General features: G+C 38.0%; 2 protein-coding genes and 1 long non-coding RNA gene across 4 annotated transcripts; 2 read left to right on the top strand and 1 right to left on the bottom strand.

The window, feature by feature from the left end:
- Positions 1 to 1,071: 1,071 nt before the first annotated feature.
- LOC107104015 lies at positions 1,072 to 6,222 on the bottom strand. Of its 2 annotated transcripts, XM_015403901.1 has the most exons (5): positions 5,932 to 6,222; positions 3,537 to 3,583; positions 2,847 to 3,015; positions 2,261 to 2,717; positions 1,072 to 1,695 (listed from the first exon to the last, which is right to left on the bottom strand). In XM_015403901.1, the coding sequence occupies exons 1-4, from the start codon at positions 6,134 to 6,136 to the stop codon at positions 2,356 to 2,358; spliced, it is 783 nt and encodes a 260-aa protein (XP_015259387.1). In that variant the 5' UTR covers positions 6,137 to 6,222; the 3' UTR covers positions 1,072 to 1,695; positions 2,261 to 2,355. The 2 variants fall into 2 exon arrangements, with proteins under 2 accessions (XP_015259387.1, XP_015259388.1); XM_015403902.1 differs by lacking the exons at positions 1,072 to 1,695; positions 3,537 to 3,583 and having other exon boundaries at positions 2,134 to 2,717; positions 5,932 to 6,219.
- A 389-nt stretch (positions 6,223 to 6,611) lies between these two features.
- On the top strand, positions 6,612 to 17,521 carry wdr6 (WD repeat domain 6). Its single transcript, XM_015403899.1, has 7 exons — positions 6,612 to 6,782; positions 7,019 to 7,133; positions 8,623 to 8,787; positions 9,080 to 11,603; positions 13,025 to 13,102; positions 14,178 to 14,294; positions 16,534 to 17,521. The coding sequence occupies exons 2-7, from the start codon at positions 7,064 to 7,066 to the stop codon at positions 17,408 to 17,410; spliced, it is 3,831 nt and encodes a 1,276-aa protein (XP_015259385.1). The 5' UTR covers positions 6,612 to 6,782; positions 7,019 to 7,063; the 3' UTR covers positions 17,411 to 17,521.
- A 3,587-nt stretch (positions 17,522 to 21,108) lies between these two features.
- On the top strand, positions 21,109 to 23,361 carry LOC107104014. Its single transcript, XR_001482218.1, has 3 exons — positions 21,109 to 21,522; positions 22,213 to 22,268; positions 23,172 to 23,361. It is a non-coding gene; the product is annotated as an uncharacterized LOC107104014 (long non-coding RNA).
- Positions 23,362 to 24,224: the final 863 nt, after the last annotated feature.

Raw genomic sequence — 24,224 nt, 5'->3', positions numbered from 1 at the left:
AGGGATGGAAAGGCTGTGGCAGTGGTCCTTTTTTTCTTCCAAAATACAGTCCTACATATTCTCTATGAAAATATATAATGTTGCAACAATGTTAAAGGCAACAATAACCCTCACAGTGCTTTAAGACCATCTGTGTGGAAGAGTGACATTCACCTCTCGTCAACTCCTGTATCTTTTATGTTTAGTCCGACAGAGATCTATCAGGTCCAATAAAGGCAAATCTTCATAGCAGAACCTAAAGCCCAGATCAAAAAGACATGAAACTCCTGACCTCAAATCAGTAAACAAATAAAAGGAAAACAGCCAATATTAGAGCTTTAACTCAGTAACTCTGCTGTGACTGATGTGGGTAAATAATGCCAGATGTTGGCGAATGTATGACTGTAAATAATAATGCAACACAGACCCATAAAGAAAGTGATCAAGTCTCTGCAGGGAAATTTATTATGCATTCCTTTGTTCATGAAAATTACATCTTATACCAACATATGTTAATTTTAACAGCAAAAATCTAACTTAACAGATTAGCATGCTCCACATGAGAACATTGGGAAATTGTGCATTTAGAGAAACTAATTCTTAGTAAACTGAATATATCAGTTAAATAAACTGTTAGTAACATTTTACCTTAGAACAATAAAATGTATTAACATCAATTTCATCACGTAAAAAAATAATGTAGGTAAAGCATTGTAGTTGTAACGGTCAATCTTGATAGATTAAAAATACACACACATATATATGTGTGTCCGTGTGTGTGTTGGTTTAATGTTTTTGCAAAATTCTTACATCTTTTTTATATCAGTACCTTATACACTACATTGCAAAAATTTCTTAAAATAAGTGTATTTGTTCTTATTTTAAGTAGGTAAATGAGACAATGTGCCAAAGGAATTAGTATAATTACCCTTAGAATAAGAGAATAAGATGAAAGGATAAGATGCACTGGAAATAGAAGACTGCAGTTGTTATTTTCTTCTCATATATATATTCTCATATCCATTGGCAAAGTGTCTCATTTACCTGTTCAATTCAAGAAAAAATACACTTATTTTAAGAAAAATTTACTCCTTTTTTTTTTTGCAGTGTTTGGAATATTGTAATAGTGATTGGAAAACTGAGATTTGTTCATTTCAGCAGGGTGGGTCTGAGGAGGCCACAGAACCAGCTGCTGTATAAACAAACCTGTACATTTTAATCCAAGCATCAGTTATAAATAGATTATCAGGGTCCATACATGCTACTCCTGTAAAAAAAAATGGGTTTTTCCAGACTCAGTCTTTTATCTTCTTTAAAATACAACATATTAAACATTCAATGAGATTTTGTGGCAGATATTTCTCTGTGAACAGCTGATAAATATATCTGGACAAAAAATTTTAACCTGAAGGGAATGAAGGGATCAAGGATGGAGGGAAGAAAGGACAAAAAGAAGGTGGCAGTCAAAAGGGGAGAAGGAAAGGAATAACCCAACTGAGGAATTGAGGTGTAAGAAAGCAAAAGCACAAAGGGCAAAGGAGTAAGGAAGGAAGATTGGTCAGTTATTGGTTTTCCAAACTATGCATATCCAAGCGTGATTACCTGGATGTTTCTAGTTAGGAGCTAACTGGCCTTTAGTCTTTGATGGGGAAAAAAAAATTCAGTCTTAAAGCTCTCAGGTTATTTCAAATAATCCAAATATCTTACTACAGGGCCTTCTATACTAGCCTGGGTGCCAGTCCGAACTTAGTCCCGCCCACAAGGTTTGAGTTCGGGGAAGTTCGGTCTGGCTCTGCTCCATAGTAGCGCGAGTATTAAAGCCCACTGTCAGGCGATCCAATCAAATTGTCAGGGCGGACTTTATACGATGATGGACAGATGATCAAGAGTAACGTTATCAACCACGTGACCAATGCGCGCTTGGGTGACAATAATAATGGCTGCCGCTGGAGAGTTTGGGTGAGTAGATTCTGCTATTAGGTCTGTTCTAGAAGATATCGACAGCAAATGAATTTTAAAAGAGGAACAGAGAAACGCGATCAAGTCTCATCTTCTTATTCTAGGCGTGAAACTGCACGCTTTGATTTTTGTGGACAACAACTATGCCTCGCTTAAGATACGTCACGCACTCCGTTGCTCTTATTGGTTGTAGGTCTATCCAATTGAGTACAGAGGCATTTTTTTTCCTGGTTCGTTCAAAACACGCCCCATAATCACAGCTCTATGGAGCAGTATCAGACTCATATTCTGACTAGAATTGAGTCGGACTACGTCAGGCTACTTCTATACCTTCAAATAGTATAAATCTATAAAAATGTCCCAAGGTTAAAGACAAACAACACAGAAATGAAACATTCCCAGAAAAATGGAATCAAATCAACCATGAAGCTCAGATATCTTTTCTTCTTCTTCACCACTGCTAGAGGAGGATGGTGGCACGTCTTCTCCTAACCTCTTGAGTTTGGCCTTGTAGTAGGCCTTTTTCATCCTGAAGGCCTTCTGCTTCTGCCGAGCTGCTTTCCTTTTCTCCCTCACCAGCTCCTGCTCCCATGCAAGCACCTTCATCCTGTTTTCCCACTCCAGGATCTTCATCTGTTCCAGCTGCTCCAGCGCCTCTGTCCGCTGCTCAAGTTCAAATCTTGTAAGGTCCACAGTGTCATGATGAGAAAAACGGCGGTTGACATCCTCCTCCTTGATCTCAGATGGGTGAAGATGATGGTTGATGCTCCTTGAGGTTCCTGTGAAGAGTGGCAAAAAAGGTTGGTAGGAAACAGCAAAAAAAATGTGGTCAAGCTGAATAGAAATAAAATGTTTTAACAGAAAGGTTAAAATATTCAGTCTACATTGAGATATTTATCCGTAGGTACCTGGGGCTGTGAAGTAGGCAACAGGAAATGCTCCTTCCTGCAGCTCTGCATTGTGGGAGCTGGAGTTTGAAGTGGGACTCTGGTGGAGATCTGACCAATCGTTTCCTGCGACTCTGTCCAAAGCCTCACCCTGAATGCTGAGGGCCATTGGATCTTTTCTCTTCTCCATCTACAAAAGGAGGTGACAGACAATAAAACCACCATAGGAATCCAAGGATATATGAGCAACTCGTAATCTGTTAGAGCGGAAACAATTAATCGAATAATCATGATTAATCGATTATTAAAATAAACGCCAACTAATTCAAAAACAGATTAATCGTAAAATCGAGTAGAGAGACTGTAAAATATGCCTTTAGCTGACAGAGCAACCCACTTAGCGCAGTAATTATACAAAAATTGTAAATAAATATATATGAACATTTTGCATCTAAGATTAAAAAATATTTTTCTTCAATCAATATACTCTATCCAGCCTCCTAAAGTGGAAAAGTTTTAGTTTCACCTGGTTTAATTACATAAAAATTATTCTTTAAGAACCTTTGGCTATCCGATTATTAATCAATTAATCGAAAGAATAATCGACAGATTCATCGATTAGCAAAACACTCCCTAGTTGAGGCCCTATCTGTTATCAATACGTTTTAAATTAATCTAAACCAGGAAAAGAAAAAAATTTGAAATATTTACCTGATTGATTTTGCCATTCAGCTGCCTTATATCACCACCTAAACTACCTGCATTAATGGACAAAAAGGACAGAGTAGATGTTAGCAAAGAGTGCCACCTTCTGTTAGATGAAGGTATAACATTATCACAACTCAAATAAATTTAAGGTGCGTTTTAGTAAAGGATGGAAGATTTGAAAACCTAAAATAATTTTACCAGCATTATGATTATGAGGTAGGAAAACCCAAATCTAGAGTTAAATGTTTAGCCACATTTAGGTTTCATTGACAGCACATTAAGACACAATTCTAGACTTAATTTAGAGTATCTTAAAAGACAAGACAGATTTAGTCCTAAGTAATTAAAGATGTTCTCTTACCAGACTAAAACCGAAAGGCAATTAAATTGATGACAATAAAATGAAAAATGCTTGCTGAAATGTTTCACTAACAACAATAGCAATTCCATGGAAAATATATCTATTTAATAAAATGTATATTTGTTCATTTTTGATGTGAGAAATGTGCTTTTTAATCATTATCCTGGCAAACACTGACAAGTCAACTTTTCACATAGTTCAGAGGACCTTTAAAGAGAGGACCCACAGCCTCACAAATCCTCCACCATACTTAACTGTAGGTGTTTTTTGTTTTGTTTTTGGAAGGGATCTACTTAGGTCCTTGTCTTAATACATTTTTTCTTTAACCTTTATAAATTTACTAGATATTTGAAGCCATTTCTTAAAAAAAACTGCATTTTTTTTTTTTTTACATAAAATGTCCTCTCTTTCTCATTTTGAGGAGCCACTAAGAGTAACGGCTCTCTGTGTCGCCACATTTTTAGTCCAAAGGAAAACAGGAACTAATTGATTACTAAATATATGTTAAGCTGATCCTCTGAGAAATAAAAAAAGAAGAAAAAAAGAAAGAAAAATAGCCTTAGTTACATTTATATTATCCAATAATTCAGCTTTTAGTCACTGGCTTCACACTGACAATGTTGCCCCTGTAATAGGCTATGAAACATAATCATAAAATCAATCATCCAAACAGGGGTGGAGCTAGATGGGGGGCCAGGGGTGACCATGGCCACCCTTAAACAATCATTGGCCACCCCTACCATTTTTTCCCGTCTAATACAGATAGTGGCAGCAGTAATACTCTCAAGTGGAATATTAAAAACATTTAAATTTTTAATATATTGCTATATTTTCCAAATATTCATAATTACTTGACAACAAAAACACTGTAGTTAATTATACTCATTGTAGGAGCCTAATTGTAATTTATTTTAGTTAGAATGTTTATTTTTTATTTTATTTAAAAATATGCAAATTCATAAGTAAGATAAATATTGTTTGTGATTTAATGATTCAAAGGGATTTAAAAAGATTGAAAAATGCTATTTACATATGTACAGTTCATTGATATTGTGTGAGTAAGATATGACTTTTATTGTGACATTTAAAAACCCACGAAGGGGGGTGGTTTGTCTTTATGCCAGGGGAGCGAGTGCTGTGGGAATCAGAAGGAGATTGGAGCATATTAGTTTTTTGACCTCGCCCTTCCCAGGCTCCGTTGGACTTTAAAATACTTAATTTAGTGGATATATTTTATGTGTTCTGTAATGTTGCGTTAACTTTTCAAGTAAATCGTTAAAATCAAGAGGTGGACACATGGATTTATTTCTGGAGTGTTTTTGATACAAGGGAGTCTGACGAGCGTCAAGCTAAAGCTTCAATAAGGACACCAAGAACCTACACACATCAATATAATAACATTAAAGATGATAAGTACAGAATTCATGCTCTTTTCAGGACTAGATTTCCTATGTGTCTCTGCAAGTCATCTAGGAGTCTTCAGTTAAATCAGAAATAAATAACTATTTTATTAAAAACATATTAAATAATCAATTTATGTAGACATTAGTACATGTAAATATCAAATTTATGCAGAATTATTATTGATAAAAGTAGGTAAGTAATGACAGTGGAAAAGATGTTCGCCCCCAGAACTCGAACATGAAAGAATTTAACCACTATATCTCTTATTTAGAAAGCACGGATGTTTAAATATATGCATCTATTTGTTAGCAAAGGCTCTAGGAAAGAATAGTTTATCTTATCTTTGGTTTGACCCTGAGGTTCTTGTATCTATCCTCTCTTGGCCACCCCTCATTGTTCATTGGTTAGTGCCTGGCCACCTTTATTCTGTCTACGCCCCTGCATCCGAACTATTTACTACTTAACATATCCTTGCTTAAACATGTGTGCTCATTGATTTTGCAAATGGACGGCCAAACAAGGCAACATGAAGAATTAAATAAATAAACATGCACACAGCGTGTGACTCCATAGAAACCAGGCCATCAATGTTAAGCATCTCGCTGGGCTGTTTCTGTAGGAAGCTAACCTAACCTTCCAGCAGCTTGCGGACAGCCGCTTTGTGTCCAGCTCCGCCTGCGTGGCTGGTGAGCGCAGCCTCGCCCATGGTCTGAAGTTTGATTGATTTACAGCAAGCCCTGCACCGAGCGAAGTGGATGTCATCGGCATCTTTGACCAGCCAGTCCTTGAAAGCGTCCTTCGTCAGCCAGGAATCCTGGAATTTACATTTCCCTGGCATGGTTACTGCAAAGTTAGCTGGAATGCTATCTAAACAGAGAGGGACCTATTCGCCTTATTTTGCCTTGTGATGCGTTTGGGTCGTCTGTGAAAAAAAGTTGGTACAAATTTTCATGTTGAAAAACAAACAAAAAAGTATGACAGACGGTTAAGATATGCTATAATTGACAAAAATAATTTATTAGTTACATATAATTTCTTAATGAGCTATTATATTCCATTACATTTCGAAAAATGAGACTAAGTGTACTAATTAATAAATGTAACACTCATTTGACATTAATATGTCATGTTTTTGTTTGGCACCTGCATCATTTCTTATAGCTGTGTCTTCATATTTTCATCCGCGAGAGCTAGGCTATAAATAAAATTAGGCTCCACTTCTCAGTGAACGGGCTTTCTCAAGCAACCCACATTTACAGAAAAAATTTAAACGCATCAAACCATTCCCCTTTCCGTCACAGGTTCTCTTTTGACCAATAAGCATGTCTTATTTCTCCTGCAACCAATCAGCATTCAGAAACTGGTCACGTAGGAAGTACTGGGAAGAAATGTGCAGAAATGCATGTGTGTACAGTTGCTGTAAAAATATTAGAAGCTCTTAAATATGTTCTAGACATGCCTCAGTTGTTTTAAGGTTATAAGAGGTACGGATGAATTATTGTTTCATTTTAAAAGTTACTATTTTTTTCGTTTGTAGCGGCATTAAATACAAATGAAGTGTTCCTGCTTGTTAGCTTAGCTTGTTTTGCTAACTGTAAGGTTTTTTAGATATAGTCTTAATTGATCAAAACGAGCTCATCAGTCATTTTTAGCGTCCACCGAATCCACATTGTTATTTTTAAGAATATAATTAGCGAGTAGTATCTTTGTTTTATTACAGAATGCATTCAGAAGGTTGCTAAGTTGATCTCACTACCAGTTAAAGATGGAGACTGCTGCTCTAGTAGCTCCCATCACAGCACTGGAGTTGTTTCAGGACCGGTTTCTACTGGCAGGTAAGAAAGAACAACATGACCTGTTTTATCACGTTTCGATCTCAGCCTCATTTAAAGATCCACAGTTTTCATGAACATATACAAATTAATTGCAAAGTTTCATGCATTTGATTTTACTTTGATACCCACAAATACATTCCATAACAGCCAAAAGTCTTGAGTTATAAAAGAAACCAAGAGGTATTTGGGGCCCTGAAAGAGAAACAAAGGAAGTTTTTTTTAACCATAATACATTTTTTTCTAGCACTTTGACATGTAGAGAACACTGGAAATGTAGTAAAATGTGCTACAGCCAGATCAAATGCTATGTGTTGTTCATAAAAATGATGAACACTACACATCCTGACCTGTACACACGCAACCCTCATGGCGGCTGCATAATGTTTGGGGTTGCTTTCCTTTAGTAAGGTCTGTAAATGTGGTTAAAGTTAATTGGAAGGTTGACTAAGCTAAATACAAAGTAATCCTTTGGGAAAGTTTCTTCTATAATGGCAAAAGACTTGAGACTGTCCTAGAGATTCACCTTCTTTTAGGACAACACGTAATAAAAATGGCCTTGTCAAAGTTCAGACCTAAATCCAAAGAATTAGTGGCAAGATTTGAATTTATTCTTCACTCCTACATGGTTTCCTTCTAGTCTAACTAAGCTGGTTCTGTTATAACTGACAGATGTGCACAGCTGATAGGGGCAATAAAAGGCTGCTCAACCTTTAAATAAGGTAATCCTTCTTTCACTACCGCAGAAACACGGTCAGGCAATTAACTAATTAAACATAACAAAACAAATGCTGTTTTCCAAACCGATAACTAGGGATGCAACAATTGAAGGTTTCTTGCCGATCACTGATTCCTGATCTTTAAAATGCCTGACATGCTGATTCTGATTTTGATCGACACGTTTAATTGTTATAAGATCCCAATCCCCTTGAATATATCAATCTTGTCTTACTGAAAGGCATAAATAGGTGCCCGTGAAACTATAGAAACTTCTGCAAATAATGCTCTGAAATCTGATTAAAAGTTTAGAGCATTGATTTTCAGACATTTGCAGGATAGATAAGAGCTGTGGAAAAGTTTGGTTTCACATCCAAGTATCGGCCGATCAAGGAAATCAAGTACAATCAATTTGTTCACCCCTACAGATAACGAAATGTAGCCTGTCACTGTTCATTTTTTTAGATTAGCTTTTACTACACTTCATTGTTTTTTTTATCTCAAGATTACAAAAACTGACCAGAAATGATTCAAAGTATTTGTGTTGGTATTTAATTTACAGCAAGGGTTTCAAACTGGTTCTAGAAAGGGCTGTGTGGCTGCAGGTTTTTTTTCCAACCAAGCAATGGTTGATGAGCTGACTGGAGTCTGCTGTGCTATTGCTTGGCTGGAAAGAAAACCTGCAATCCTGAAATCCTTTCTGGAACTTGTTTGAGACCCCTGATCTACAGTAATTCACCCTGTTACACCTGAATAAGGTTTTCATTCCTGGCAGGAGAAGGACCGGTCTTATCTGTTTACAGACTTCAGCCTCGCCCTAAAGTCGGCTCTTCACTGGGCGTCCTGCATCATTACAGAATCCATGGGATCAGACCAAAGAGTCAGGATGCTATTCTGACCAAGAGCTCTACCGTTATAATCCACGGACAGCAGGAAAAGGGTTTGCCACTGGGAAATTTCTCTATACTTTATAAATGATGTACTGAAGAATTTGGTGCCAAGAATAAATGTTTATTATGTTGTTATGGTTCTAGAAAATGTAGTGATCAGATATGTAGGATTATTGGGAGTGCCTAGTTTTAAAGCAGTTATTAAAGAACATTTTTCATAATTTCTAATTATCTAATGTTGATTTGTAACCTATTTTTGGAAATAAGTTTTTTCATTATTAAAAAAAAAATAATCCAGCGTATGGATATTGATTTAATATTGATCCTTTTTTCTGCTTTTAGGGGAAACCCAACCTGCTGAACTCGGGTTCTATGACTTTGCTGTGTTTGGAGGAAAGGCGGTGAGGCTGGTCAGGCTTCATTTAGATTTCCAGGACGTGGAGACTCTCCACTTGGAGGTGGTGGGCTCGCTCTTGGAGCTCCAGGACTGGGCCCTAGATGTCCGCTGGCTCCCTGCAGACAGGCAGTCGCTGCTCTGTGTTGCTGTGGCCCATAATGCTGTTCTTCTCCTGGACTCTACCACAGGAAACGCGCTGGTGCAGTGCTCCTGTTTGGAGGGCTGTCTGCTGTATTCTGCTCTTCTTCTGGTGCATGAATCTTGGCGCGACACCGTATTGGTTGGGGGGACTGTTTTCCAGCAGCTTGTCATCTGGAAACCTGGGGGAGATGACATGGCTGGATGTGGTCATAAGGCTCCAGTTGAGCGCCGTCTGTTGGGTCACAGCGGCGTCATCTTCAGCATCTCTTACCTCCAGGAGAAAGGATACCTGGCTTCGGCGTCAGACGACCGCAGCATTCGGGTTTGGGACGTTGGTGCCTTAGGTGGTCCTGGGGGGAAATGTGGAGACTTGAACCCCATATGTTTAAGGGTTCTGTACGGCCACCAGGCCAGGGTGTTCTCAGTCCGTCTCTCTGCAGGGTACGCATACAGCGCCGGGGAGGATGGCGCCTGTTTAGTCTGGGATGTGGTTGGAGGAGGGAAGGTGATCCGCACCCTGAAGGGCCACCGTGCAGGAGGGGTGCGTTCCCTGGCGGTCGGCAGGGGAACAGGGGGTGATGAGACATGGGTGGCAACAGGAGGGGCAGATGGGGGGGTGAGGCTGTGGAAGGTGGAAGAGGAGAAGGAGGGTCTAGAAGGCAGAGTAACAGACTTGAAGTTTCCTGGTCCTGGTCTTCCTAAAGTGGTTTCTATAGCAGGAGAGGAGCAGAACATGTGCTGGAGTCAATGTTTGGTTTGCACAGACAGAGGAGCGGTTTGCCAGTACAGAGATGGAAGGTGGACGACGCTTTGGGAAGGTCCGTCTGAGTTTTATTCCTACTGTGTGATGGAAACAGTTACTACCTTTGTGACAAACATCGGCAGCACAGTTACATTGTGTGCTGTGGCTAACATCAGTGGCTCTATCCAGGTGTTTTCCACTTCTGATCCTCTGGCTGGGATGCGTCTAACAGGCAGACCAGGAAAGATCCACAGTATTTTTTGGAAAAAGGGAAAAGATCAATTGTATTTACTTGCATCTGGTGCTGAAGGGTTTGTCTGTCGCTGGTATGTGGAGGTTAAAACCAAAGAAAACAGTGTGTTAGTTCTCAACGTTGTGCCTCTTCCACCTTTCCTGCTACCTCTCTGCTCCAAGCGCTGGCTCACAGCTGCCATCTGCTTCCAGCATTCTTCTAACAAGGTGCTGTGGGTGTGTGGAGACAGGAGAGGGTCGCTGCTTTTGTTTGAGGAAAACATTGAGTTTAACAGAAGTGATGATGAGGAAGTGAATGAAGGTTTGCAGATGGGAAGAAAAAATAGAATAATGGAGGACTCAACGCTGCAGCCTCTGAGCTGTCTGTTCGGAGTACACGGGAAACATGGTGTCACCTCTGTGTTTGAATACCGGGGATTGTTCTACAGCACCGGGAAGGACGGCTGCGTGAGGGTTTTTAGGGTGAGTGGGATCCAGCCTGGAGAGAATGAGAGCGATCTTAATCTGGAGGTGCTCCGAGTCCAGCGGGCCTGCAGGGGCATGGAGTGGCTGGAAAGAGTCTTCATCCTGGAGTCTGAAATCCCTGAAAACCTTGGAGAGGATTGTAAAAATGTCATTGGCAGCGAGCTGAGAGAGGCCAGATTCGTCATTGCCGGTTTCCATGCAGTCCACTTTGTAATTTGGGACCCTGTAAGACAGGAGAGGCTGATGGTGGTGCCCTGCGGCGGGGGTCATCGCTCCTGGAGTCTCTGGCCGTCGCACACGGGGGTTTGGGCTGGATGTGGAGCCTTGGTCTTCATCAAGCAGGGGGCAGTACTGACTTCACAGCACCCTGGGGAGATGCTTGGCAGTGCAGGGAAAGATGGGGGAACGGGAGGGTGGAGCTTAAGAGAGGGGATCCACGGCAGGGGGATTTGGTGTGTATCCCGGCTGGGAAGGATAGAAGAGATCAGAAATGACTCTCAAACAAGTAAAATCAACACTAAAATGTACTGGGAGATAGTAGTGACAGGAGGGGAGGACACTAGCTTAGCAGTCCTGGCTATAAATCCAGTTTCTGGGGTCAACAAGGTTCTCTCAGTTATTACCGACCACATCTCAGGCGTGCGGACAGTGACGGCAGTGACCCAACCACGGGGAAATGCGCTATCCGCCCTGCTGCTGTCAGCAGGGGGCCGGGCTCAGATTCAATGTAACCGGCTGCTGGTCGTCTGGGACAGACAGAGGCTGACTCCTTCCTGTCAGGTGGTTCAGGTGGCGAGCCACCGATTGGACTTGCAGTGGGAGAAAAAGCGGAACCGCCATAAAACTGTTAAAATGGACCCCGAATCAAGGCAAGTTTGGATGAGGTTTAAATGAATCGATTCTTGGTGATTTGGCTTCTAAATATTATTTTAAACCTGTTTGTAGCAGAGCCGCATTGCTTCTGTTGCCAGGTAAAGTTTTCTGTGTGATTTTATCAGTTAACAAGAGTTTGATGGTTACCATCATTCTGGAAAAGAAAAAAATCTAATTAGAAATGTTGAAACAGTTCAAAGCATTAAAACTGAAATACAGCTATGAAGTATGACCGTAAATAGTAGAGAGCAACCGAGATAAAATTATCACATTTAAACATTTAAAAAAATATGTAACCCTAAGTCCAAATTCCTCCCACAGTAACAGAAGGTTGAACTTGAATTATTAAGCAGAATCAAAGTCATTTCCGATATTTTGCAAAGAAAGTAAATGGCTGCAGGCATAAATAAATAGTGGCAGTTTAAGAACGGCCCTATTATTATTTTTTATATCTCAGGGACTGTTTGGATGCAGTACACTATATTTTAAACTCTACTTGTTTTTATTTATTTAACTTTATCTTTACCTTAAAGTCATTGTCTAGGTGATATTATTATTATTTTCATTTCACCCAAACAGAAGAGGTGTCTTGTCCTGTGTCTACCTTCTGCCTGTGTTGCAAACCATAACTTCCTTTGGGACATGCAAAATAAATTCCCTCTGCTTTCCCAAACTTCCCATGGTAATGCCGCTAACAGGTATAATCCTCATTTAAACATGGTGGTCACCACCATATTTGCTCCTGTTAATAGTCTCTTTAGATCACCTGAAACCTATACATTCCACACCCTGTTGTGTTGTTTGGCAGTTTATTGCTCCTTATTTGGGGTCTTAGTAGACCAGGCCCAGGATTTGTTTGGTGACTAAGATGTTAAAGTCTGGAAATGGTAGGAAAATTGAAATTCTGGAAAATACGAATAAATCATGTTTTATCATTAAAATACTCAGTAGGGTTATTTCTGTTACATGTTTTTCCTAATATCATGGGGCACTTGTCCAGAGATGGCGAAGCTGCAACACTATATTATAGCAAATTTGCAGCAATATGTCAAGCAGATTGGGTGAGTAAACAAGCCAAACATTAAAATGGTGCTAAAAGAGAAATAAACCAACTGGAGGCTTATTTTGTCAGGCCTGTATGCAGACATGTCCAAACAAACTATCAACAATCAATTCCTCCTTACAGTTCTCTTCAGCCACTCTTCTGCTCCCCCACTGCCTCACGAAGAATCGCTCTCTGATTGGTCAGGCAGTGGATCTATTCAGCCTGTAGAGCTCAGTCACTCCTTAGGAACACCACTGAATAGATTACTAATTCTGGAATTAAAAAAAGCTGCATAACAGAAAAGGAATGGATTGCGTTTGAAGATCCAATGTTCTGGATAAAGTTTCACCTGCTGGCTTTGGGTGTTTCCAGGTACATGTCCATAGAGGTCCTGGAGGAAAAGATGGGGTGCATCCTCGCGGCTGTGTCCAGTAGCGATGGGGCTCTCAGGTTAGTCCCACTACATATTAAGGAACTTTTTAAGGCTTTTAGATGCTTTATTCTTTTATGAATTAAATTAGAAAGGCCCCAGCAGGTTGGTCACAGTATTCCAACATTAACTAAAAACTCAAACTTTCTTTTGACACACAAGATAAAAAATACAGGTTAAAATGCTGAGTAGCCTTTAGATAAAGATGATTATTTTTCTATTTACCTTCTAACCACTTTCCTCTTTCCACAGTCACACGTGTCTGTCTAGGTAGAAGTTTAAACTGCTACTTTAACAGACACAGCATGAGTTTCACAGCTTAGACTTTAAAACAGCGTTACTTTAATGATATTTATATTTAAGACCTTTCTTTCTAGTTGGATTCCTCTTACTGATAGAAAGAAGATGTTGCAGAGGTCGCTCCTCTGCCCTCGCCTTCTAGGCTGTCTTTACAAAGGATTTTAAATTTTACTAAAGATGGCGTGCAAAATCTTAGCAGCTTTCAAAGGTTAACTTCTTAAACCCTTAACACTGGTGCTGAATATTGATGATGATGAAATGGTCACAATTTATCGTAGGGCCTTGACTCGTTTTTGTGCGATATAAGGTTGCTTTTCTGATTTTGGTGGAAAACCAAGATAAATGTCATTAGAAGAGGTTTTAGATAAAAAAAAAAAATAGGCCAGCGAAGGGCTCTGAATGTTAGCCTAACCTGATTAGGCAGCTGCCACTGTCAATTCAATTCAGTTTATTTATATTGCGCCAATTCACCACACATGTCATCTCGAGGTACTTTACAGTTCACCAGATCATACAGTCAAATTGAATCAAAGTTTTCTATCTAAGGAAAACCAGTTGATTGCATCGACGCATTGACTCAGATGTAATCCCTCACACACTAAGCATGCTTGTAGCGACAGTGGAGAGAAAAAAACCCCTTTTAACAGGAAGAAACCTCCAGCAGAACCAGGCAATAGAGGAGAATAAGAATAATCCTAGATATCTTTTTAATGTTACCAAACTCACCCAGAGCCATAGATCTGTCCTTTTTATTTAACTTATTTTATGCTTTTATTTTTGTCACTGTCTCTCCAGGTTGTTTTCTCTCAATGAAGCTAAAGGTCAAATTGACATGTTGTGGGAGACGTTTTACCACCAGCGCTGTGTTCTCTGCGTCGCCAGCTGCAGCCTGCAGGATGGCAAAGGAAACAGGTGAGATTATCTGTGTTCAGACCTTTAGGTTCATGCAGAGCTAGAATTGTTTTTTATTAGTCTTGCAGAGCTGGTAAGACATACCCTGATAACTCATACATTTCCTATTACCTACTTTAAATATCTGTTATTTATGTCAACAGTTATTTCCTTGAGTCGGGAAGGATTACAAAAACAAATAAAGTTAGATAAATGTGTTTAGATCTCTTGTGGGTTTTTTCATTCATGAGGTTGAAAATCAGAGTTATCAAGTAACAAAGTACAAATATTTAATTATATTAATTAGAAACTTTGGCTATCTATACTTTACTGGAGTGATTATTTTTTAGACAATTATTTACTTTTACTACTCAAATTTTTTTAGCAATTATCTCTACTTTCTACTCCTTACATTTAAAAAAAGACTTATTATTGCTTGTTATTTTTGTTTCCTTTAAGTTCCTTTTCATTATGGCCTGTTGCTTTTAAAAAATAAAAACCATCAAAATAATTTGTTTCATCCACATAATTACTTTCTTTGTGGTTAAACTCGGTGATGCACCAACTTTTTGTTAGCCAAATGTGAAAATAAACAGTAAATAAACAATAAATGTAAAATTAAAATTGACGCTGTTACCATTAGTTATAAAACTAAGAAAATAAACTATAGGGAAGTTATCACCAGGAATTGTAGAAACATTTTAGTTTAATAGGGTAGTTCAGTAATCAGTATAAGGTTTTAAGCATCTCTCCCTAACATTTTGCTGCATTACTTTTATACTTTAAGTATTTTTTTTAAATGGTGCCTTTACTCATTTACTTTAATAAAGAAGCTTAAGTTGATTCTCTAACTTCTACAATAGTGTTTTTAAACAGTAGGATTTATACTACTACTTGAGTAATAAACAATACCTTTGACACCTCAGTTTAGATTATAAATATATTTATTATATAATTAGGCTAAAATATAGAGAGATAATTCGCAGTTTTCACCTTAGTCACTGGTCGTCCACAAGCTTCATATAGAGACACATTTCTGGCTTGATATTTGTCGACAGCTCCTGATAGAACTTGGAGAGTTGATTAAAACCTAAACCCAGATTAATTCTTTAGTGTCATCATATCTGAGCAAAATCACAAAGATTGAACTTGGCCTGTTAAATAAAAAGCAGTTCTTTGTGTGTTTTGGGTGGATTTTCTGTTGAATTAATTAGTTTATTATAGTTTCAACCATCTGAGCCAAACTTTCACCTTTTATTAACAAAATGATTTAGCTTCTTTGGGAACAATCTCAAAAACCGAGCTGATTATAAAGTGGAATATGATGGAAGGCTGGTGCCACAGTCCTACTTTAATTCAGCTAAACATTGACAGAAATAGAGAGGGGCTAAAAACAAAACTAACTCTTTCAATATAGGTTTGCAGTTGAATGTATTACAAAACCCAAACTATTGAGCTGCTGATCATAATTACAAGCTAGAGGTATTAAAAAATAAAACATGTACCAAATGTAAACCAAGTAATGGCAGCATTATTCTGGAGGTCTGTTTTATTTCCTGTGGTAGCAATGCATTTTACAACAGATGTAGAATAATGATGAGGGTAATCCAAAACACACATGGTTTAGATATAGAAAGCCACCATAGAGTTTTCAAAATGCACCAAACCCTTAATAACCCTTAATAAAACCTTTCAACTATGCTCAGATAATTGGCTTATGCATTTAAACCAATTTAGTTTGACCATAACAATTTAGGGCTTCCCGATGGATCCATTGTTTCCCTACAGAAAGAAATAATTAGGTTAAAAATTAGACTAAGTTTGCATGTTCATGTGCATGTGATCCATCCATGCCTGAACTCCACCCACAGTCCAAAACCATGAATGTTAGGTCCACGGTTGTTTTTATGTGTGTCTCTGTGATTAAATACATTTATCAGTTAGGCATAAAAAAACAAAAAAAAACAATAAATATGCAGCCAATGTTGTTTTAGATGATTGTTGTGTTGTTGTTGGTTTAAATGTCAGGGGAAAGTTGCAGCTAATTCTAATTCCTATCTAAGTCAGTTGGATAAAAAACAAAACGAAAAAAAAAACTTCAATTTGTGCTTGCAATGATAAAAATAAATCATATAATTTAAAAAAGCAAATGGCAGTTTTATGATTTTTCTTTAACCTGAAAATATTTGTACAAAGTTCTGGTTGATATCAGGTTGTTTTTTTTAGCAGTAATGCATGGATGTCTTTGCTTCTCCCGCAGGTTCAAACTGCTGTTCAGCACAGCTACAGATGGGAGAATTGCAGTGTGGCATTTAACTGAAAGTCTGCTCATATCGGCCGATAATTCAAGTGGTGCTACAGCCCCACCAGTCCCCTGCCTTGTCATTCCCGCCCACCAGAGCGGCGTCAACTCATTGGCTGTTTGGGTAGAGAAAATGGGACAAGAGGATGGTTGCCTGGTAACTGTTGCCAGTGGAGGAGATGATGGGCAGCTGACAGTGTCCACAGTGAGGGTGCAGTACCCAGAGAACGGGAAGGTTGGGGACGATGGGGGACTTATTCAGATTTGTAGGAGTAAAACTTCCCTGGAAACACATGATCAGTTTCCCAACCAGCTTCAGCTTCATCTTCTCTCCCAGCACAGCTTCCCGTTTGCCCATGCTGCCTCTCTTACAGCCCTAAAGCTCCTGAGCCCTGGCCTCCTGGTTTCCACCTCCTCTGATCAGAGGGTTTGCCTTTGGAGGGTCAGTGGTACCGACATCAGCCACAGTGGGGCACTGTGCTCCCACGTTGCAGATGCTGCAGCACTTGCAGTTTGGGAGGAGGAAGGGGAGGAGAAAATAGGGTTTGAGACCAAGCAGGTAAATACAGTTGGGAAAGAAATGGTCGGCCCAGTTTTAAAGACAAGTTATCTGAAAGAGGAAGAGACTGATGATCCAAGTAATCCGCTGCAGGATGGTGACACTATCACAGGTTTCTGCGAGTGCAGTGAGAAGAAAATGAAGGTGGGATGGATTCTGGTCTGTGGCCAAGGCTTCCAGCTTCTGCGACTCGGGAACGCTGGGATGGATACAGAGATTTGGAAAAACAAGAGAGAGAAAGAAAATGAAAGAGTTAGAGTGACTTTTCAGAAATAAGCATAAAAGCGATCAGAGCATCAGAATGGTCCATAATTTATTTTTTATAAAGACTTGATATTTGTATTGATTGCTGCTTCATGAATCGAAGTGGCTTTAAATAAAGATGATCTGTTTTCAACATTTCTTATGCATTTCTATTTTCTGTAACAAACTTTTTTTTTTCATGAATAAGAAAAATAAAGGATATGAAAGGAAATGAAAATAATTGGACCCCAAATGACATTAAATGTCTGATTATGCAAACTAGCAAATCTTTGCAAAAAGTATTTATCAACACATTCTTCTCCCAATGGGTGTTTCTACATTAAACACAATGCATCCTGTTTTTAATGAACACTGGACTCTAATAACTGTTTATTTCCTTCTTTATTACAACATTCTATAATAATACGTAAAATCCTGCTGTTAATATGATTAAAAACCAGGAACCAGCTTCTGGCAGCCTTCCGAAGGATCTATTAGCTCATTTGACATGGAAAGCGGTTCTGGTAAGACCCTTATCTAAATGATGTTCCCTGGGTTCTGCAAGCTGCTCATCACACCCTAAGGGATAGGTTACTGTAAATACAGAGGACAAGTGATTGTTTTAATGACCAATTAAGTTGATTATCCTTAAAATGCCCACACCCAGATAAAAATACAGTTTAAAAACTTGTGATTTTCAAGTCAAGACAATTCAATCGGCTCTATGATATTGATACCCCAGAACCTTTTTACTGAGACCAAGCTTAAGAAGACATACCTCTGATCCATATGACTGAAGGTTACGGCTCATAATTAACTGTATACCATATAACTGTAACCAAGCTCCCTTTACATTTGCTTTCGAGTGAGTTGTGATGGATGCATCAGAGTGCAGGCATTGAGCCCTTCTGTATTTTACACTTGCCTGTTTGTGGAAACAAATCCTTGCAATGGTTAAAGGTTTTCTACCTCAAGAGAACCTCATCTAACTAATGAAGCCCATATCCGCTTCAATGAGGCAAACCCTGTTTTTTTATGTTTTAAAATCCAGGAGTTTTATCAATTTTTATTTCGTTTTGAATTTGAATAACATCAGTACAACAGTAATGGTTTAATATAACTAAACTGTTCTTATTTCTTTTTTTTTTTTTGCTGCTTAACCCTGAACAGTTTTTAATTTGCCTGCAAGATTAGATTTGCTTGGAGACCAAATGGTCCTTTTGCTTTAATTACCAGGCAAAGCATTTGTTTCTCATTAAAACATGCTTCAATTTTAGAATAAAGCTGGACCCACCAGTAGAATTCCTCAGATAGTGAGGTCCGCTATTCCTTATACCACTTCTGTGATTATATCTTTAGTCAACTTAAACAAAACGGATGTCGCCTGTACTTAATATTCAGGGTGTTCAAAAATCTGGGAAGAGTAAGTCTGGAACATAAGCTCTCTTATGTACTTTATTAATAAATCTAAAATGTTCAACCAAGCTATGCAATTGTCTCACTCTTTCACTCAAAAATGATTCCTCTTGATATGAAATCACAAAAGCTGGTAACTAGTGGCGTCAATAAATTCAACTTTCTAGTTTAAGGTCAGAATTGCAGCATTTATTTAGAAGTGGATTGCAGAAAAGTTTACTATATTTATTTGTAAATAAAGCAGCGTGTAAAAATCCTGCTTTGTAGTTTGCATATATTGTGTAGTTTAGCATCCCCTATAGAATGTAAAAGTTGCTGCATTACAGTACATGATGTGTTTGAACCTTGTTCAGGTTCATTATGCTACATGTCGAAACCCTGAAATTTAGATGGTGCATATAAGCATGAGGAAACTTAAAAGTTACTGTCTGACTTGATTTCATTTTCTCTGTAGAGAGATATGACATGATGTGAATTGGTCCTATAGAAATGAACTGAATGTATTGAAAGTCTGATAGCAATTTGACATTATTCTTCATGACCGTGTGAGAACAGTAGTGGGACTTCGTGGTTGGGACATAATTCTTTAAAAGGGGACACAGGAAATCCTGTTGGTTAGAAGTATAATTAGTTTTTATTCCATGTGAGCTTTTATTCCATGATTAATGTTTTTATACCTTTTATTTTGTGACAAATATAATTTTTGAAGATGCATTATGTGAGAAAATAGACATAAAGAATTAATCTTTTATTTTTTCAGTTTAAGGCTACTTTGAAATAGGCTTTCTGAGTTTTTAGAGTGGCAGAGCTCCATGCCTTCAGATGCTAAGTGAGAAAACACATCAGAAACTTAATCTTTGTATTAGTAATTTGTTTTAAATGTGCTTTAGGGGATTTCAGAGCAGCAGAGCTCCGCAGACAGGTAGCACTGGGTATCCTCTGCTTTAATTTGGATAGGATCTCTGAATGAACCATTCAGTTGTTTAGAAACAGCCTTATCTGCAGAATAAAGTGTTTTAGGACTCAACACCTCAACTTCCTCCAGAATTTGTATGAAGGTTCAGCTTCCAGTGGAATAACCATTAACATGCAGCAGAGCTACAAAGGAATGGTTTAAATCAAAGCACATTTAGGCAGCAGAGTGGAGTGGTGCAGTTTATTTTAGTATGCTTAAACCCAATAAACATCACAGTGTTTGACTGCAGGTGTAAACTCTTCCATTCATCACACATGTAACATTAGTTAAAGGTGAATTTTTTTTTTTATATGCCTTTTGTTCTGAAAAAAATCATCTCCAGAAGGTTTAATGGAGATTAAGTGGGATTCATTTCTATTAATGTAGTAACATAGATTTACTTTGTGAAAAGCAGAGTATTAAACATTGTTTTATGGCTTTATAATATTATATATTCAGCAATTATGGTGAAATGTGTGTGTGTGTGTACACCAGTTGAGCAATGACAGTCGAAGATGGAGCAGCAACCACATTTACCTGAATGGCATATATCAATTTAAAGTTCTTGTCACAATTTGTTAAATTGCAGGCAGGCTGGTGCTCTGAATGCATGCTTTTAAATCCCTACTTAGGGTGCTGGTTTATTAAATCTCTTAGCTATTGCTTTCAGACCACTTCCATCATGACTTTCTCCTCATTTGTTGTCCTTTAAAGCTTCACTTTATGAACTAAGGTTGACACAAAGGACTTTGCTTCACTTCCTTTGTATTGCATTGACATTCTGTTACACGTTAATGTCTAGATTTTCAAACACAACGTGATCTACCTTTTTAAACTTTAGATTTTTTTCTCAACTGTCATGTTTTTTTTTCTTTCAACCTTTTTCATTTATTTCCTATATTTTAGACATGCAAGGTGAGAGTTGAGAGATTCGTACCTAAAGACAATAACAATAATAAAAAAAAGTTGGTGTATACCCTTGAATATGTTTGTTTACGTTTCTTCCCCATTGGAATTGCATTTTATCATCATGGATGGAGGTCTTTGTAGAGGTTAGAGCAGGCAGACTGCTGGTATCCATGAATATATCAATATTTTATTCTAATCTCAAATTACTTTTTGTCTCATGCCCATCTCACTAATCTGCACTCTGAATGAATGAAAGAGGAGAAAGAAATAGAACCAGAAGGTGGGGGAAGATTGAGTGACAGAGGAAATGGGGCCAAGTAGTTCTAGAAGAGGAGGGATATGATGAGAAAGGTGATGAAAGCTTCATGGATCCTATTTCCTTTAGTTCCCTTTGTTATCTTCTCTGTCATTTATGAAGTAAAGTACAGATGAGAGAAGAGCAAGGAGGTGGAGAGCTAAAACCGTAAACATGAAGTTGGGAGGGAGGTAGAGGAGTCTCCTGCTGCACTGAACGTCCCAGTTCTTTTTGAGAAATTGCATCAAAAAGAGGAAATGAAGAACATTAGGAAGAAGGAATTGTGCAACTCAATGCAGAAGAGGATTCTCACCAGAGCCTGGGTTTGTGTTTGTTTTTTATTTTAGGGCTTAGAAGAAGGCTGTCTTGTGTGGCCCTTTTTCAGTCTTCCAACATGTGTGGAGAGAAGAAATAACTTATGGAATAGAGCCTGAAAAATCATCACCATCTGTAGTGATGAAGTGCCAGTAGGGAAACTGTTCCTGTGAAGGATGTTTTGCATCACCCGTGAGAGCAAGACATAAGAGCGCAGCTGTCAAAGGGGAGAAAGACATTTTGCATCAGTGAAAGGTACACACACACACATTACACTCTGCTATCGCTGTCATCCACTTTACCTTATTCGAGTGTTCCTTTAGAAATGTCCACTTTCTATATATGGTAAAAAAAAACAAAAAAACTGTTTCTCTACTTTTCTGCCTTTTTAGGGTGGCAAATTAATGGCTGTTTTTGTTTCTTTCTTTTTTTTTTATCTCTCGTTTCTAAAAATAAATTCTGCATCTGCAGCCCGTCGACTGGAGCCAGGCTTTGAAAGGCATCATGTGCTAACATATCAGAATCAATTAAATGTCAAGGGTGGTGGCTGTAAACTTTAAATGCCATCCAGAAAAGATTGATTGAAATAAGGGATTCATAAAAAAATTTTCATGCTTGTAAGTAAAGCTGTAACCTGATGATGCACGAATGCATCGGGTCATTAAGAGCAGTGCTGTGAAAATGATTCTCATCCCTCACACATTTCTATGTTTTTTTTTTTCACATTTAATTTTATCGAACAGTTTGTATCTGATGAAACAACTGAAGCCTTTTTCCATTTAGTAAAGACGTCAGTTTTTTCTAGAGATACACTTTAAACATGGATAGTTGTGTTTTGGTCCCTGCTAAATATGTATTTCAGTTCTGTTTCTTAAAATTCAAAACATGTTTTCAGAAAAACTGGAGTTTGAAAAGTGATGCTGATATTTGCCATCTGCCTTCCAGATTTGTGATGCCTCGGAAACGACTGCCTTACATTAGTTCAACTGGGAGAAAAACAGGTGAAACTGCAACACAGCCCAGGATCTCTGTGCTTCTAATGGTTTAAAAGGAGGCTTATAAGAGCAGTGAAATTGGATGAATTTATGTAATTCTTTTAATATTTTAAAGGAGTTACATACATTTAAGCAAAAATGATTTTTTGTTTCTAAATATAAAAAGACTTAAAAGTGAAAGTTAATTACTAATTAATTGGGGGTGATTAATGGTTTTGTTTGGTTGCTTTAGTCTTTTGGCCTTTTTACAACTTTGTAATTTCTAATAATAATATTTTAGCAAGAAATCTTTGAAGCCAATGTAAATACAAGCAAAAACACAAAAATAATAAATTAACCTACAGGCCTTGCAAATACATGTTTGTCACCATAAACTATAAACTTTTAACACGTTTCATTTGGATTAATGTAACACACCATCCTAAAGTAGCAGGAAAAATATATATATATATATATATATCTGGAGTTAAAATCAAAAGGCAAGATTTGTATTTAACTCTGTTTACTGTAAAAATCCCTCAATAACTTCCAAACTTCAGGGGACTCCTTATTAGTAAATATAGCCAATCTTTCTGTCATTACATCTAAATCTAAGTATAGCTATTTTGTGAAAGAAACAAGCAGACAAGACAGGGATAAAGATGTGGAAATTAATGCAACACACCACTTGTTTTTCAGCAGGGTTAGGTTATTAAACAATACCCCAGAATCTCACAGAGATCTAAAAACCTACCAAAATAAAAAGAGAATATATTCAAACAGTGGTTTAGTGAGACTACCGGAAATTTAATAGAGAGAAACAGCTGACCCGTTAATTAGATTGGGGTCCATTAGAACATCCATTTTAGCTGCTTCAGGATGTTTCCTAAACGTGTGCCTTTCTTTGTCTTTTTTCATGCAAACATACAGGCAAACCTCCCTTTAGTTCCACTGCTCTCCAGCATCAACAGCAGACTAATCGCAGGAAACTCACCCAGCAGCCCCAGGCTTCCTCTCAACGTTACCCAGGACCTTCATCTATCCTCCTTCCAGACACCAACGTAACGCCTTGGGGTGGCCTGGCTCATCCTGAATCTTCCTTTACAATAAAGGCTCCGACACTTTCCCAAACAAGACCCCCTTCCCTCCCACCAGCCTCTCAGCCCACACCTATCACTCGTCATGAGAAGGAGGAGGATGATGAAGAGTGCTCATGTTCAAGTCTCTGCTCTGATATCCCATCTCCATGCCTGTTGGTCCCTCAGAATAATACAGGTATGGGTGATATGGCCCTTACTGATGCAAGTATGCAGCAGTAATGCATACGTATTTTTTTAACTCTTAAGAAAATAGTAAAAACTAAAAATACGTTTTGGTTTTTTTCTAGCATTGTGAGAAATTGCTTCTGATTAATTGATCTGCATCTCATGACAACTCCTGCCTGACAAATGTCCCAAAGAACCAGAATTATGACAGTATTCAATTGATATATTATCAGCATGTTTTATCATTGTTATTAATTCTGCACATACATGGAATAAATTCACCACAACTTCTGTTCAAAATAACAAAAATCATTCAGCTCCAAGTCAAACATATTTCAGTTTAAAACTCTAGTCTAAAAGTAGTGAAAATAAACTAAACTAAACTACTATGTACAAAGAGGAATGGAAAACATGGTTGAAACACATATTACAGTTTAAGATGGATTTTATGTTTGAAAACCAAAGTTTATCTGGAAGAATTTGAGATATGATCAAATGAGCTTTTCACTAATTTAAAGGAATTGGAAGGTTTTCAGACCAATTCACAATGGGGTGGATAAAACATATTTTGGCTAAATAATCTTTTCTTAAATGATTTGCTTAATCGGGAACCAATAACCTTTAGTTAGGTGATTCCCTACCCTCTTTGAAATAGCTAGAAGCGAATAGACATGAGGATTCCATTAAATGACTGTTAGGAATCCAGTTTGTGTGGGTT

This window comes from Cyprinodon variegatus, unplaced genomic scaffold, assembly GCF_000732505.1.
Source record: "Cyprinodon variegatus isolate N-32 unplaced genomic scaffold, C_variegatus-1.0 Scaffold1590, whole genome shotgun sequence".
NCBI classification, from domain to species: domain Eukaryota; kingdom Metazoa; phylum Chordata; class Actinopteri; order Cyprinodontiformes; family Cyprinodontidae; genus Cyprinodon; species Cyprinodon variegatus.
The sequence above is the reverse complement of the archived record's forward strand: the minus strand, read 5'-3'. Positions and strand labels throughout refer to the sequence as shown.